This window comes from Hippopotamus amphibius, chromosome 5, assembly GCF_030028045.1.
Source record: "Hippopotamus amphibius kiboko isolate mHipAmp2 chromosome 5, mHipAmp2.hap2, whole genome shotgun sequence".
Lineage (NCBI taxonomy): Eukaryota > Metazoa > Chordata > Mammalia > Artiodactyla > Hippopotamidae > Hippopotamus > Hippopotamus amphibius.
In genome coordinates, this window is record NC_080190.1 from 20,657,707 (window position 1) to 20,675,818 (window position 18,112).

At 44.8% G+C, this 18,112-nt stretch overlaps 1 protein-coding gene across 1 annotated transcript in view; it reads right to left on the reverse strand.

The window, feature by feature from the left end:
* The window catches only part of RBM20 (RNA binding motif protein 20), a 193,660-nt gene that overhangs the window by 31,124 nt on the left and 144,424 nt on the right, over window positions 1-18,112 (reverse strand). The window contains exons 6-7 of the mRNA XM_057734085.1: window positions 6,319-6,462; window positions 3,750-3,881 (exon numbers count right to left, since the gene is read on the reverse strand). Of these exons, the coding sequence (XP_057590068.1) occupies window positions 3,750-3,881; window positions 6,319-6,462 (276 nt within the window). The remainder of the gene's footprint in view (window positions 1-3,749; window positions 3,882-6,318; window positions 6,463-18,112) is intronic.

Here is an 18,112-nt window from a genome sequence, read left to right on the forward strand (position 1 = left end):
CTCCACTCTGCCTGGTGAGCAAAAGGTAAACTTACAGGACACAGACCCATCAAAGTCTCCCCTGACCTCTGCAAGCCCTGCTGGGACCCCAGGTGGTGGCCCTTTGGCCTGAAAACACATATGGATACAGTGTTTTGCCGTCTGCCTCCAGGAACCATCCCCTCTTCTCCATCCTGCTTCCAGGACGTAGCAGGTGACACAGGCCTGGCCAATCACAGAAGAGCTGCAGAGACTGGCTCAGGGAAAAGCACGTGTCCAAAGCTAGCCTGATCGGAATGACTCTCTGACTTCTGTGGGAGCTACTAAGAAAAGCTCTGGCTCTCTCTTGGTGAAGGAAAAGGGAGGCTGAGGAGCCAGAGCTGCTGGAGTCACTGAAGCCATCACGCCACCTAGAGGAGAGCCAGGGGCTGTCAGGGGCCATCCCAGGGAGACCCCAACAACAAAACCAAGCGAACAGAAAGCAGAGTGGAGAGAAACCAAGTCCTAATGATAGCATTTGCGCCCTGAGTCCAGCTATGCCTGCAGCCAGGGCTACTCCTGGTCCTTTCAGTTATACGAACAAATAAATTTCTTTTTTTGCTTTAGCCATTATGCTTAATGGAGACAAATTTCCGTTCCTTGCAGAGAAAGTCCTAGCTGATTCAGGTCAACATTGGGACCACAAGGTACGCATTTCTATGCAACTGAAACATGCTTTGAGATGCTTTCACATAGAGGCAGTGTGACTGCCTGGGAAGCAGAAAATCCTTACTAAAGGTCAGGAACAATGTGTTCTAACCACTCAAAGTGTGCTCTGAGGACCAGAAACATCAGCATCTCCTGGGAGCTTGTGAGAAATCCAGAATCACCACCCTGCCCCAGATCTACTGAATCAGAAACTTTAACAAGATCCACAAGTGATTTGTAGGCACACTGAATTTTAAGAAGCTCTACTAGAAGGCCATCTCTGCTGCTTACTGACTGGATGACTGGAAGCAAATTACCTGATTTCTCTGTTTTTTTTCATACGGACAACAGAGATCATAAACACACAACATAGAAATGCAAATACAGCGCAAAAGCAAAACAGTCCTAGGTTTTCATCATGGCTCTTCCAGTAACTATGATCTTGGGCAAGTTACTGAACCTCTAGGAGGCTCAGTGTCCTTATCTGTAAAACTGAGGTAATAATATCTGTCTGACGGGATCACAGTAGATATGTATTAAAGTGCTTGGCACATTACTTGACCCAGGACTCAGTTAAAGGTACATCTTCTCGTTATTATTGTTGTACTATTTTAATTACTGTTAATTTCCACCCTGCACACCTCACAGGGGAGGGTGATTGTTAGACTCAGAGAGACCATGTATAAAAAAAAAACGCTTAAAACCAAAGAATACAAGGTATGGACAGTCCTTTACTGATCTGGAAACAGGTTCACAGAGGCTAAGCAATTTGTCCAAGGTCATCACAGCAAGAAGAGGTAGAGGCTAGGCTGCCGCTACCACCTTCCAATCTGGTGTAGGTCACATGGCTGTTGATGGTTCTACGTTTACATGTCCTTCCTCCCGCAAGCCTGTGAGTTCCTCTACAGAATTGCTACCTCCTTATCTATGGGGCCTGGCCCAGGTCCCACCCACAGCGAGCACTCACTGAGCATTTGCTGAATGCAAATGACCATCTGACCTCTTTAACTCACAGTTTTTGCATCACTCCAAATGACCTCTCTTGATAAGAGACTACAATGTCCTGGTACTTTAAGAAGCAGAGCACTGCAGTTGATCCTAATTAGAACCTTAAGATAACATCTCATTTGGAGACCAAAGCTCCACTAGGAATTTGGTGCAGAAATTCAATTCTAGCCCCCAGGGCAGAATCCAGGAGAACAAGAACTTTGGGTACAGAATGGGGTGGGATCTCTTACTTGTCTAAGAAAAGCAACAGGCTTTTGTGAGTTGGAAAAAAAAATGCCGGGTTCTGCCTGAAGCCGAACTGTTGGCAGAGGAACTTCAGAAGCAATAACGCAAGCAAAGCAGAATCAGGACTTTGGCAACTGGTTGACGTATTACTGATCCACATATGTAGACTTGTCAGAATGCTAGTCCTAGTTAGAAACAACCACTGAGCCTTTGTCTTCTGACTTGAACCTTGAAGGCAAATTAAGGGTTGCAAGTCTTGAACAAAATGGACCCTAAGTAACTGTGGAATGAGCTGAAGTGAACTGGAAAATCCCTATTAAATAGAACAGTAGAAAGCGCAAAATAAGAAGTTAGATTTAACCACAAATATGGCATTAATTACAATAAATCCAAATGGACTAAGTGTTCCAGCCAAGAGAACTCCTGCAAACCAACAGTAAGATACAATCCAAAGGAAAAGCATGGGCAAGTGACTTAAAAAGAAATTTTCCACCAGAGAAGACCTAGATGGAATAACCAACAAACATATGAAAAACTGTCCAACCTCAATTAATATGGAAAATAAAAAATAAAATCATGATAAACCATTACACTCTCCCCAGAAAGGCAAAAATTAAAAACTTGGACAAGACAAAGTGTTAGCAAGAAGGCGAGCTACTGAAAACTCTTAGACACAACTAGTAGGAAGGCTGTCATCTAGCAAAGTTGAGGGTAAGCCTGCCGGTGACCCAGCAATTCTACTTCTAGTTATGTACGTTCCCCTAGTTATAGGCTCATGTACATGGGAACTGCGATAACATGTTTGGAAATGTTCATAGTCGCACTGCCCCTAATACCCTAAAACTGGAAACAACCCAAATGTCCATCAACAGTGGAATGGATAAACAAATTTATAGTCATACAATGGAAATTGATATAACAGTGAAAATAAAGACACACCCAACATGGATGGCATAATGCTGAATGAAAGAACACAGTATGATTCCATTCACATAAAGCTCAAAAATAGATAAAGCTAAACTATAATGTTAAGAAAGGCATAGAGGGGGGTAGAATAATAGGGACAAGCAAAGAAATGATTATCCTCAGAGTCAGGAGAATGGAGAGGGAGGGGCTAAGCATAAGAAGGGGTTTCTGTGTGCTGTCCATGTCCTATTTCTTGACTTTGGTGGTGGTTTTATGGGATTTCTGGGAGTTCACCCGTTATCACTTTTTCAACTGTACAGTACAAAATTAGTCACTTTTCTGTCTGTATGTTATACTTCACAATAAAACAAAAAAGAAAGAAAAAAAAGAAGAGAATGGTGCAGCAAGCTAAAACAGAAACAAAAGCCCTGTCTGGAATTACCTCAATTCAATCCTGAGTTCGGACAATGGCCAACTCACTCATGTGCTGCTTAGAAGGATTTCTATGGGGCTCAAGACATACATACAGAGGATGGAGGAGAGAATAAACGATCGGGGGGTGACAGAGGAAGAAAAAGTTATTGAAAACCTGTCTGGCTAGAGAAGGAGGTTACCTTCAGGGCTTTATGCCTGGAATTCTCACCTCTGAAAAGCAACCACCTTTCCCTCTTGCTTCATCTTTCAGAACTTCCCTAAAAATCCTCCTTGGGCACCAGGTAGGCAGTCATCCTGTCCCAAGCACCCCTTTGCATCTTGTACTTACCCCAATGAGCACTTCACTATAGTGGGCATGCCTTCCCATGTGATATCCTCAAAGGCAGTGGATAATTTTTGGATCTTTTCCTGTGCTCTCCTTCCTGCCAGCACTTAGGCCAGTGACTGACAAGGAGGAGACACTTAGCTGATGATGGCTGATTGACTGAATGAAGGAGAGAATGCTTTACCTTCAGCTGCAATTCCTTGTATCTCTTGGACATCCGAATGAGCAACTTCTCACCATTGATCACAGCAGATTTTTCTTGGTAATACTGGACCATGGCCTGGGCAGCCTCGGTGTAAGCCATCTCTAAAAAGGCCTAGGAAAGAAAGGAGGGGCAGACATTGGACTTGAATGGTCTTAAAGAAAATTGTATACAAGGTATGACTCCATGTATAGGAAGTTCAAGAACAGGCAAGACAGATCGACGGTGGTAAAGGTTAGAGTTGAGCTTCCCTCAGGGTTGGGCATGGGATATTGACTGGGAAGGGAAACTAGGAAAACTTTTGGGGTTCTGGAAAAGTTCTGTACCTTGACTCGCATAGTAATTACATGGGTGCACGCATGTAAAACATTAATGGAGTTGTATACTTAAGACCAGTGCATTTTAGAGTATGTGTTTTACACCTCAATAAAAGGAAAAATTTCAGTACAAGGAAGAGCCCCCTTTGATCCCATCTGTTCAAAGAGACCTATTTAGTAACTCTGGCAAAAGAGCTCATTATAACATGGCCCCTCTCCTGATCCCCATGGTTGCCAAACATGATTCTTAATTACGTATGTCCATCCTGGGCTAGATCACGCCACAGGAGCCCCTCTGGGATGGGAGAGTCCGTTAATCCACCGTTCCCCGATGGGAGGGGGTGGGGGGGTGTGAATCTGTTGCACAAGTGACCTTGGGCTGATCCCTGCAAACCTCGCTATTTGCAGGAGACAGACACAAGCCCTGGGTACATGAGCTCTCAACTTCTTTGCAAAGAAAGAAATATACTAAAAAACTCGGGGGCTCCCTAGGCTTGAGGAAGGCTATATCTTTGTGAGCTGGAGAGAGAGGAAACCCTCAGTTATATTTCCACAGCATTTCTCCTCTTTAACTGTTCTGATAAAAAACAAAAACAAAAACAAAACCCTTACAAAGAAATGGGCTTTTCTACTCAACTGGTGTCTACAGGGAGTATCTAAATAGCCTGTTTTGACTGACCTGTCAGTTTACCCAGCAGTTGCTGTGGCAGATTCACCACTGTCACTGTCTTAGATTTGCTGGGTTTGTCCTGCACCGATCTGGTCCCTCAACGTTGAGAAGGAAACATGGTCTGTGACAAGGGAGCCGTCGCTGTGGGCCCTCATCTCCCATTTCCTTGAACCGCATGGGCTAAACAAGCTCATCCTCCCTTCTTCCCCCACATTTGCTTTTGAAGTTCAGACATGCCTTTCTCTGTGCTGTCACAAGCTATGGCAGAAGCGTGGGAGACCAAAAAGTCAGGATTCTTTACGGTTTTACTTCAAATTCTGCCACTCGGCTTTCTAAGTGCCTCTTTAAAAAAAAAATTTATTTTTATACATTTTTAAAGGTTACTTTCCATTAACAGTTATTACAAAATATTGGCTATATCTCCCGCATTGTACAATACATCCTTGAGCCTATCTTACGTCCAATAGTTTGTACCTCCCACTCGCCCACCCCTCTATCATCCCTCCCCCCACTCCATTTGTAACCACTAGTTTTTTCTCTATATCTGTGAGTCTGCTTCTTTTATGTTATATTCACTAGTTTGTTATATATTTTAGATTCCACAATATAAGTGATATCATACTTATATTTATCCTTCTCTGACTCTAAGTGCCTCTTTCTTCATGCAAACATTTTAGCACCTCTAGCTCTCACCTGTCACATGAGAGTAAAACAAAGTCAGTGAATCTCACTGCATTCGTGTTGCAAGCTGAATTTTGGATGTTTGCCCAAAATAGAATTCCGAGAAGGAGGAACGAAGACTAAATGAGTAGTCTAAGCCCAGGTTGACAGAGGAAGACCACTGATGATCCAAGGTGACTTTGAGTCTCCAAAGTTCATGCCTTAATTAAGAAAAGAATTTCTCCTATGCCCATTCCTCTGTTTCCTAAAGTTAAAATATTTATTAAAAATAAAAGACTAAATATTCTTACTTCTGACCAGTCTCTGTATAAACTACCCCCTTTGACTTTAGAGACAAACATATTAACCCGCAAAGACTCAGTCCATCCTCATAGGTTAAAGGTTTTCAGTTCCTTAGATTTACCAGGCATCCATTACTTCCCACCCACTCTTCTGCTGTGAGAACCAAGAGCCTCAGATGCTAACATCAAGGATCAGTGAAAATACCCGCGCCCTGTCCGCCCTCAGAGATGAGAAACTTAGAAGGTAAGAAAGACTGTAGCGTTAGCTCAGGGGGTGGGTAATACAGTGAGAAGACTCTAGTCTGTGGATTTGTTTTAGGGATCAGCTAGCTTTTCTATGTTAATAAGCACCTCATTCCAAAGCACATCCTAACCTCTAGGTAACTCACAAAGGCCTGGACCCATCACAAGAAGGGTAAGGTGAGACAACAGGAAACAAAACACCACCACCAACGAAAACCTTTGTGCCGTAGCAGCAGGAGGCCCTCTCTGTATCACCCCCTTTATGTTATGAACAGCTTCTTTTAAAAAAATTATACAGTTCCCCTCCATCAATGTGTGGTCTATCTGGTACATACCAGTGTGAAAGGGCCCAGACCTACCTGATTAGTAGACTTCATGAGAATATAATTAGTGACCTTTCCAAAGGGCAGCCCCAGGTTAATGACGTCATTCTCTGTGCAGCTTCCCTCGGGCAGATTGCAGATGTGTACCACGCGGCCAGCACCCGTTTTCCACTGTGCAAACTAATAGGAACAAAGAGAGGTGGTTTGGTCTCCAAAAGACATTTCCTCCTTGCCGTCTAGTCCAGATGCTCCTAATGTCTATCTTTCCTCAAATAACGATTGAAAAACTATAATTTACAAAATGAATACAGAAAAATAATCCATTCACAGACATATATAAAACATCAATTTTATGCCATCTCCTTACAAAAAAGATTCATAACATTTTTAATGAGCAATCACATCCAGGGCTGTCGAAGAGATAATGAAATGGGCCTATCCATATGCTGCTGGTGGGAGGCTGTGTATCTACAATCTTTTGAGAATATACTTTAGCAATACTGAATAAAACTTAAAGTATATGTAGCACAGGATCCTGCCATCCCACTTTTGGAAATCTAGCCTACAGAAATAAATGCACCAATATGCAAATACCTATGTACAAAGACACTCATTGTAGTTAATTTATTATAATAAATTTATAATTTATTGCAAAAATTTTTGGAAACAGCCTGAATGTCCAAGAACAGAATAAGGATTGAGTAATTGCTGGTTCACAGCTACAATGGAAAACTACGTAGCCATTAAAAGGAGGTGGCAAATGAGCTGATCTGGGAAAAATTTTTAAGATAGATTAAGTAAAAAACAGCTTGCCAAGGACAGGTGCAGTATGATGCTATTCTTGTAAAACAAAACAGAAACCCAAAACATAAGAAAAAGATGAAAAAAATGCTGTAAAATTTTGTTAATTGTTGGAATTGGGGGATGAGCACACAGGAGTCAATTACACTTGTCTCTACTGTTCTGTGTGTTTGAAATCTTTCACGATGAAAACATTTTAAAGGATATCAGCACAGACAGAGAAAGGTGTGGGAGGATATATCACATCAACCTGTCAGTCGTGCCTACCTTCAAAGAGCAGAACTGAAGGGAGTACGGGGGGAGATGTTTAACCTCTTTCTTATATATCGCATACTGTTTGACGTACAATTTTTTTAAAAACCCAATAAAGAAAAAAGAACACAGAAAGGATCTGTGAACCTAATACATATACACAGACATGCACAGAAACAACCTTTTGTTTAGGGCAGTGGCTTCCAAAACTTTGTTAGCCTTGAAATCCTTTCTTCAAGCAAAAGCTTGCCCACCAGCCCAACACATTCAACAAATAAAGAGGTGCTGCTCTAGACAAATCCTGTGGTCCAACACCCTGCCACCACCCTCCATCCAGCAGTCCCAAAGGCACCTCTGAGGAACACAGTTTGGAAACAAAGACCTGGGCCTAATCAAAGCTCCTGGAGGGAGGAAGTGTGTCTGTTTGGTCTGTGCAAACCTTAATCAGCCTGGAGTCTCCAGGAGGTTCAAGAATTAGTAGCCATAAGCCAACCCAATGTGGAAGAGAAGGATGCAATTTTCCAAACCCATACTAATAGCATAGCCCACATTTGCATAATCACCATCTTCTATGATAAAGTGAACTGCAACATCTAATTACATTTGATGTGGGTCCTATTCTGCTATGGTAATACAGTGGGAAAGTCTGAGGTCTCATCCCCAACAAGGTCTAATACTTGGGTAATTCTACCATGAAAAGCCCTCATTTGTCTCATCTGGGCTGAGGACAATTAGAGTCAACAAGAATTTCCTTGGATGGTTGAGCCCTGAATCAGAGAAACCCAAGTGCCCCTTTCAGACCTCCCTCTCTGCAGTGTCCAGAGGTCAAGCACTTTCCCAAAGGGGAACAGTCTTCAGTGTGTGGCCCAGGTAGCTCCCAGAGCATGCCCACACCTCCTGAAAGTACAAATGGAACTCTCCACAAGCTGGGAGACTCTGAGTGTGAGCCTGGCTGAGGAGGACTGTGCCCTTCTCCAGGGACGACAGGAGAAGGGCTAAGAGGCAGGATCTTTGCCTCTCATTGGGGTGAGGGGCCACACAAAGATGCAGACCCAGCTGAGCTCTCGGGCTGGGCAAAGTGGCCAGTCCTCTGAGTTTATCAACAGGAGGGCTGAGACTGGGTGCCCTGCTGGCTCCTCTTAGCCAGGCACATTTCTGCCACGTGACTCTGCTGTGGCCGGTCCGGGCTCATGTGTGCTTGGACGACAGAGCAAACACACAGTGCAGTTCTGGACCGATTCTGCTCCTTGCCTGTCCCGTTGCCTAGTGACCGGGCACGAGGGCCAGCGCCTCTCTCATTGTCTCCTCCAGACTGAAAGAGCAACTCAAGAGGATTTTCTCCAAGTGTGAGTGCAGCAACTGCTGCTGAGGGCAGAGCACGCCTACCGAGGAATAAACACCCTTGCGGCTGCTGGTCGCCAAAGAACGACTTGAAGTCACACTGAGGACGAGTTAGGTGCTAAAATGAACGAATCTCAATTAAGGTTTTCATTTAAATTTAAAAAGTACATTGCAGCAACATGGATGGGCATAGAGATTATCACACTAAGTGAAGTAAGTCAGAGAAAGATAAATATCATACGATACCACTTATATGTGGAATCTAAAAAAAAATCATACAGATGAACTGAACTTGTTTACAAAAGAGAAACAGACTCACAGACATAGAAAACAAATTGATGGTGACCAAAGGGAAAGTGGGGGGAGGGATAAATTAGGAGTTTGGGATCAACAGATACACACTACTACATATAGAGCAAATAAACAACAAAGACCTACTATGTGGCATGGGGAACTATATTCAATACCTTGTAATAACCTATAATGGAAAAGAATCTCAAAAAGAATAGACATATATATATGTACAACTGAATCATTTTGCTGTGCACCTGAAACTAATACAACATGTAAATCAATTCTACTTCAATAAAAAGTTGTTTTGAAAATCTAAAAAAAAAAAAAGTACCTATTTACATAGAAGAAAAAAAGTACATTTCATCAGCTCTATTTCCTTCCAAGATTTTAATCAGAAATAGAAGTTGGATTTTATTGACACCCTTGCTGTCACTTAAAATAATCATGAGATTTTTAGTAATCTTGCAATCAACCACATTAATCTGGATCTTCTCCACTGATGAACTGCAGATGGCTTACAGGTCTGCCAAGATACTGGCCCCCTCAGGGCAAAGCACCTCCAGTGGCCACAAGCAGCTTCTTCACTTTAACCAGTTTCCTTCAGTGAATCATTTTCTTTTTCTTTTTTTAAGGGCTTTTTATTTATTTAAGTTGAACGATATTTATTTACTTTTATTTTATTATTTTTTAATTTATTATTTTTGGCTGTGTTGGGTCTTCATTGCTGTGTGTGGGCTTTCTCTAGTTGTGGCGAGCGGGGGCTGCTCTTCTTTGGCGGTGCACGGGTTTCTTATTGCGGTGGCTTCTCTTGCTGTGCAGCACGGGCGCTAGGTGCGCTGGCTTCAGTAGTTGCTGCACGTGGGCTCAGTTGCTCCGCAGCATGTCAGATCTTCCCGGATCAGGGATCAAACCTGTGTCCCCTGTATTGGCAGGTGGATTCTTAACCACTGCGCCACCAGGGAAGTCCTACTGTAACATTTTCTAAGGGAGCCATGAAATGAAAATCTTGCCAATCAAAAATCTTGGTGTTGTGTCTGGCTTCAGGGCACATGAGAAATGGTAACCAGTTAGAAACATTTTGTATGTGTTGTATTCTTTTGCCAATATTTGATTTAGGATAGTTCAGTCTACTTTCTTTTCTGTCACTGATCTATATCTTTTTGTTAAACTCAATTAGGTTCAAAATCATATTTGATTCATAAAGGTTGTAGAGTTATATATATAATCACTCTATCCTTCAACAGTTCATATAAACATAGCTATTATTTGACTTTCATCCTATGGGAGCTCTGAGTGATAAGGGAGAAGGGGTGAGAGGAAGGGAGAATACGGTCCAGGTGGTACTTCTAGAATAAAATCTGCTCACTGGGGTCACAGACAACCCTGAGTGCCTTGGAGCAGGCAGCATGATGCCATCACTTTGAAGTCCAAGTCCTGAAGGGTCTTTGAAGGTAATAACATATCAAGGAGGGAATGTTGTTTTTTTTTTTTCTATTGGAGTATAGTTGCTTTACACTGCTGTGTCAGTTTCTGCTGTACACCAAAGTGAATCAGCCATACATATACATATATCCCCTAAGGAGTGTTATTTTTGATATTTAAAAAACCTGAGTTGAGATCATACTTTGAGTTTCTTTACTCTCCTAATATGGTAACCCCGGTTAGATCTCTAGGCTGTTGAGAAAGGCTGACTGGTGTGTCTGTGTTTTTGATTAATAAAAATGGGGAACTAGCTAGTTACTCACTAATATAAGTACTTTGGCAGATACAGTACTTTGCCAAACACAAAATGCAGGACAGGGGCTGCTTGAGGTAGGAGTAAATAACTTGAGTTTGGGCTATAAAAAGTGCAAGACTTCTTTATGTAGTGAAAGAACCTGATCTTAGAAGACAGAGGACTGGGTTTCAGTCCCCGCTCAGCCACCAGTCAGGTGCATGACAAGGACAAACTAGTTTTCCTCTCTGGGCCTTAGTTCCCCAATGTCTGGAATGAGGGAGTTAGTCTATATGTCTTAAGTCCTCTCCAGCTGTAAAATATCCATGCTTATGTAGCTCAAAGTTCTAAAATTCCACTCCTCTCAGAAGCCTTGCCAAGCTAAACCCTAAGATCCAGGATAATGATAAGTTCCCCCAACTGTGTTGGGCAAAAACAGGAAATCTGTGTCTTTCCCACTCCCTGTCCCAATGAATGTAATGTCTGTCCTCCCGCTCTGTGTGGTGGCCGTTTCAGCATGCACAAGCATGGCCATCATTCAGACAGGCCTGTCTGTGTTGGTGCTGGTCTAATCTTTACAGGACTGAAGATAAGCTCCAAGCAGTGAACACCCTGCCAATATGCTCTGCCCCATGAAAGACTCTGCTCCCTGAATGAATGAGAGGAGTTGAGATCATATACTGAGATAAACTAAAGACACACGGGCCTGCTGCCTCTCTGAGGACAGACACACATCAGGTGTGTGCCTCATGGTCCAGGAACCAGTGCTGGGGCAGTGGGAACATCAGACAGACCTGGGTATGTGTCCCTGCTCCCCAGTGACTACCGTGGGCAAGTTAAAGAATTTCTTCAAGCCTGAGTTTGCTTGTCAATAAAACAGGGAAAATAAAAATTGATTCCCCAGGATTGTTGAGAAGACAAAAATGCCACCATGTATGTAAAGTGCCTTTATGCAAGACCTGGCATCAGCAGGCTTCTATAAGTAAATATTTATCTCCTTCTTTCCTCCAACAGTTAAAGGATGTGCTACAATGCTCCTAGACTGCAGAAAAAAATGTAACTGTTCTGCAATAGTGTAAGAGGAAGTCTGTGTTCTTAGGCAATTCATGCTGAGGTAGTTAGGAGAGAAGAGGTACACTGCCTCCAATGGTTCAGCAGAAACACGCATAGATCACTGGGTGCATGAATGCATGGATGGACAAACAGATAAAGACAGAGATGGATGGACAGACAGATGAGAGAGAAACAGAGATGGAGACAGAAGAGACACAGAGAGAGAATGATGAAATAAATGGGCCAAAATGTAGAAAAGCAGGCAAAAGGGAATATGGTGGGGGGGGGGGGGGGGGGCGGAGGTTCCTTATACCTTTCTTGCAACTTTTCTGTAAGTCTAAATTATATCAAAATTAAAAGTTCCTAAAATGAATTTTACAAGATGTGCTCCGGGCAGAAGAGCAGCTGGGTTTAGAGAGACGGGTGAGACCCGATGTTGATGGGCTCCGCTAACGTCCCCCCTGCTGCTCCGCCTGCTGAGCTCCCGGAGCCACACATGTGACAGGTGTGTTTGAAACTTCCCAGTCCAAGGTCAAATCTCTAAGAGAGCGAAGGTGTCTGGGTTGTAACTGAAGCCCTCATTACTAACCCAAGTAGACAATCATCTTTCACCAGCCTGGAGGATGCTTCAGTCCACTCGCGGGCCGGCATGACCCGGAATGCCCCCATGTGCGATCAGGGGCTTGGGCTGTACATTTTCACAGGCTGGGGGCACTCGTTTAAAACCAGATGCTGCTTCTAATGGTGCATGCAGCCAGGTCCAAGACCTCTCAAGTCACCCACAAATCTTTTATAGATGGGTGGAAATGTGAAAAGAGCAGACTTGTGTAGGAAGATTATGAGACCTTTCAATATCCTCGGATGCAGGTGGGAACAGCCTTCGAAGATGAGTTCAAAGAACAGACCCAGTTCAAATAACTCACAAAGTTGCAATAAAAATGTGGCTCAGGGCAAGAGGCCTGCCCCGTAAGAGAAGTCTCTCAAAGTGCTTGTTAGAGAAACCAAATGTGGATTCAATCTTCAACAAAAAATTTTTTTCTGCTCCAGCCTGATCTCCTTTCGATGTGACCTAATTTCATCAGGCACACAGTCTGTGGGCCTCTGCTGGGTTTGTGCTAAACACACCTGAGGACACAGGGCAAATGTTTATTTCTCATGGTGTTGATTTCAAACATACTATGCAGATAGTGAATGGGCATGAGTTCCATAGCTATGGATCTTGGTGCAACTTGGAGGATAGAAATAGATGTCTTAGAGAAAATCTACTTCTATTGGTGCCAGGTTGCCTACGGTCTTGGGTGGCTAACATGCAAAGCAACTTCAACATCACTGTAAACACTAGCTTCACGCAACCTTAAAACTGGGAGGTCAGCTGGTCCACACTCATCACTGTGTATTCAGACACTGATGCCTGGGAGAAGGTAAGGAACTTCATCTGTGGGCAATGAAGCAATGCTAGATGTGTGATAACTCAGGTCTCACTGAAAAACCAGTCAGTTGCACACTTGATGATAAATTACGGTAAACGTATACATCTATTTATTGTATACATTGCAATACATCAGATAATGTTTTCTGTTCCGATGTGAAAAGATGTCTATAAATCAATTAAAATATGTCTTGAGAGTTCATTTGAAGTGAAAAAAACCAAGTTGCACAACAGATGATACGGCGTGATCTGATTTTCCCCAAAATATGTACTTTTAGTAGGTAAACATGCACACGTATGCTAGCTAGAGATAGATAGTTACAGCCAAAGATTTACCTTCGGTTTTCTCTGCAGGGTTGGATTTTCTATTTTGTGTATTTCTGTTACTGTTTAAAAATTTTTACATCATTTTGCTATTTTTACAGCAAGAAAAAATAATTCAGATTTGTAAAAAGAAAAGGAAAAAACCAGAAAAGAAAACTCACCCCATTTCCCCACTCTTTGCTCTCTTTGAAAATGTACAAGGTGACCCCCACCCAGGGAACAAGGCGAGGACAGAGCTGGAAATGGGGAGGATGGGTTCCCACATCGGTTACTAACTCTTCATGCCCTTTGAAGGTCAGGAGACGAGAGTTCTCTGAGCCACGGACCTGAAAGGCCAGGGTGGACAGACAGATGTTCTAGAAACAGCCAGCAATCTGAGGGGCAACCTATGACTTAAACCTCTGGCCTTCCACAAACATTTCTATTTCTCTGTACCTCAGTTTCCTTATTTATGCATGTTTTCTGGTGTACAGGGGCCTGGTGAGAAAGAAACCATAAAAACAATGCATATCGTCCCAGGCCAGGAAGGACTCATCTGAGGCACCAGCACTAAATAAACTCCAAGGTGGCTGTGAAAACTGCAAGGCGGTTTTACGGCGACAGCCAGCTGGCAACGTGCATCTGGGGCAGACGCTAGAAAACTATTTACAGCCTGAGAAGGCCCCGATGGCCCCTTCTAGAAACCTGATTACTCTGTTTATGACGACTCAGGCAGCCAAAGATAAAGCGCCTCTGCTCCATCAAATGGCAGGAACTTAAGTGAAAGTGAACACCCCTCTCCCGGGGCCCTAGGGCAGGAGGGGAGGGGCCAGGGACAGACACAAATCACCCACCCTCAGCAAACACAGCACACAACTGTCACTCCAGGGCCCCATCTCTGTCCGAAATAAACATGGAAACGCAAGGCTCGCATTCCCACTCAGTTGAGACAAGTGTACATTCAGCCAAGCCTGGCCTTGGGGGAGGTGGTAGATGGGCTGTGTGGTCATTTTAGATTTCGTGGCAGTTCAGATACCCTCTGAAGCCTCAGTCATGACATGGAGCCCTGTGTCGCTGTGTTCTCCTGCTTAAAAACAGAGGGCTTTAGAGGGAAGAATTGCTCTTCGCTCCACAAACAATAGTGATACGACAATGGCGGAGTCCTGGCTGTTCCTGCTTTTACTCAACAAAATGTGTTTCTGAAAAGATGCATGGGAGCGGAATCAGGCAGAAAAAGCCCTGGCACCGGACTGGGAAACACTTCTGGAGGAAAAGGCATCAAAGCCTTTATGAGTTCTCTATGGGAGCTAGAAGGGGGGATGTGGGAGGAATTTCACTGTCCTCATTAAATATTTCTCTTCTGTTTGAATTTTCACAAAAAAGCATAAATTATGTAAGTAGGAAAAACCATAGAAGTGTATATGCAAAAGGAGCTCGCTGGGCATTCATCAGAGCCTGGGAAAGTATCCTTTGGTAACAGAGTAACCACCCTTTGGTGTATCTGCTTCTCTTTAGAGGTCAGCATTTATAGGCAGAAAAAAATCAATAATTTCTCAGAGGGACTCTCCTGCTACTTAAAGGAGCCTTGCAGAGTATCATAGCGGATTCATCAGCTCTTCATTTCTCGGCTTGTCTCCAGAGGTCAATATTTTTGGAATTCAGACTTTTCTAAAGAGACACACCTACATTCGACTGCATTTGCCAGAAATGGCAACAAGAGGACCAGGAGCCGACAGAAGGATGTGAATATCCAGGCACTGATGATGCACGGAATGGCTGGGGCGAACTCTGTCCTCCTCCCCCAGATATCCTTGGGAAGCTCATGTGACCAGCAAGGCTTTGCAGAACTTATAATGATAAAACCAGTCAGATGACACCTCTTCACCTCCACTGGGTGTGTGAAATGCCTCCAAATGTCTGGGTTCATCTTGGGAGACAACGTCACGGTGCCAAAGAATTCAGCTGCTGGGTCTGATGGCCTTTTCACCTTTTGCTCCACGGCTGCTGCCGGCTGACGCCCAAGAAGTCCTCATCACCCCAGGGCAGCCTCAGAGACTGCTAAGCAGCTTGTGGAGTGGGGGGGTGGGGGGGAGAGACTTACTAAGGCGAGAATCATCACAAGGGAGAGAACTCAGAGACCCTCAGAGACGGGCAGCAGCTCTTCATGGTTAAAGATGAGGCTGCTAGAGCCAGGTCCCCTGGGTTCAAATCCCAGTGCTGCTGTTTACCAGCTGTGCGACCTTAGGAAGGTTACTTAGTCTCTCTGTGTCTCAGTTGCCCCATCTCAAAGGGTTGTCTGGAGGATTAAATAAGCTAATACATACAAAAATGCTAAAAATGTGTTGAGCACCATATAAATGTGCTACTACGCTTGTCATCTGACAATGTCTGGGCTCTCCATCACCTTTCTGCTGCTGCCAGTGCAGAAAGCAAAGTGTTTCTTGTGTTGCTTCTCAGGCTCAAGCCAAATAAATTCCCCGTCCCTAGGCATCTGGGGGAAACTGTACTCAAGAATGACCACGAGTCAGCAGATTGCTTGTGCCTGCCCCTCCACCCAAGTAAAGCCCTTCCATGGGAGCCTCTCAGCATCTCGTGGGGGGAGGGGCAGATATGACTACAGGGATTCCCCGACAGATACTCGCAGGAGGAACATTGACACTGAGACCAGCCCCAAATCACATGACCAGGAGACAGAGCTGGCCTTAGCACAGGTTCCCCCACAGCAGGGTAAGTGGACTCATTACTCACTAATAGCCATTATCACTTCTTACCCACTGCACAGTTCACTAATCATTGTCACCTACATGGTCTCAGTGGACCCTCACAAGGGCAGGACAACGCTGGCCTAACCTGAGCCTCACTCCTACCTTCCCTCTCGGACCACTGGATCCGGAGACTGTGCTCAAATGGCCACATAAGATGTTCCAAGATTAGAGGGCTAATCAGAAGGCTCATAAGCCAGGGGAAAGCCTAACTTCAAAAGGCATCATTAGGGGAGTATCTTCCCCATTTAAGGAAATGGAGTCTCAGAGAAGTAAAGTCACTTGCCTGAGGCCACACAGCTGGGGGCTTCAGAACTGGGTCTTTTTTTTTTTTTTTTTTAAATTTTATTTATTTATTTATTATTTTTGGGGGGTACACCAAGTTCAATCATCTATTTTTATACACATATCCCCATATTCCCTCCCTCCCTTGACTCCCCCCCCACCCTCCCTCGAGCCCCACCACCCTCCCTGTCCCAGTCCTCTAAGGCATCTTCCATCCTCGAGTTGAACTCCCTTTGTTATACAACAACTTCCCACTGGCTATCTATTTTACAGTTGGTAGTATATATATGTCTGTGCTACTCTCTCGCTTCGTCTCAGCTTCCCCTTCACCCCCCACCCCCCCAAACCTCGAGTTCTCCAGTCCATTCTCTGCATCTGCGTCCTTGTTCTTGTCACTGAGTTCATCAGTACCATTTTTAGATTCCGTATATGTGAGTTAGCATACAATATTTGTCTTTCTCTTTCTGACTTGGGTCTTGAACGTAGGCCTCTTGCCTCCACATCCACAGGAAGGGGCCACTGGTTCACTGGTCAGAGCCGGCGGGCGTGGTTGAGGCACAGACAGATACAGAGCCGTCCCGCCCTTGCCTCTCTCGCCCCACTCAGCCCCCACCCCTTTATAAAGGGGCTCAGTTGACACGGGCTCTCTTTCTTGTGCCCAGACCCCTGGCCCACCTGCGACTCAGCCCTGCCTCCCCGGGCTGGGTCACAGCCCCCTTCCACTCAGTGCTGGGGTCTCAGAGCTGGCTCCGTGGTCCACGGTGTGGGAAACAGGCCCTGGGTGGGGGTAGTGCTGGAGCTGCCAGCGCCCCCATCGGGCACAAGGTCATGTAATCGGGCGTCTGTCTCAGAGACAAATGACAGGTTCGCTGAACCAAGTCATTCTGCTCTCCTGGGACTGACCCAAAGCTGCCACTGACCGGGCGTGACTCTCAGCCTGAAGACTGCAGAGGGAAACCACAACATTCCTTTACACGTGGGCTTGCAGACAGGGGCTCCGTCTGAAGCACTTCTCCCCGAAACACAAATAAACAGACACAAACACATAGTAACCTCGGCCCAGACAGGCCTCACTTCTCGTTATGAACCTTCTCACCTCCCCGCTCACTCGGCCCCCGGGGTCTAAAACCTACACTCCTCCACGTGCTCTTCCGAAGTTTTGCTCAAATGCCCTGACACGTGGAGGGGACGGCCCGTGGAGACCCGCACTCCCGAGCTCAAGAAGAGGGAAACAGCCTACAGCTGCTCACATCATGAACTGGAAAAATACAGGCCCAGGCAAAACCACACAGACACGCACCCTCGAGCAGGGTTCAGCCAAACCCAGTCAGCTTTACAGGTGGCTCTGCGGCGCCCACCCCCGCCACGTGTCTCCTGTCTCCGGGGAGGAGGAGAAGCTGGGCAGCCCCTGGGGGACCAGGCTACATGCAGAGGGAAAACAGAGAGGGTGGAGTGTGGGAAATCTCATAATCAGTGGGAAAAGGAGCAATGAATCTTCAGAGCTCTGGGGGACTAAAGTGCATCTTGTTGAGAAGAAGGAACACAAACACCGCTAAAAACAAAGTGTTATGCAGGTGTCACCACCTCCGCGAGGGG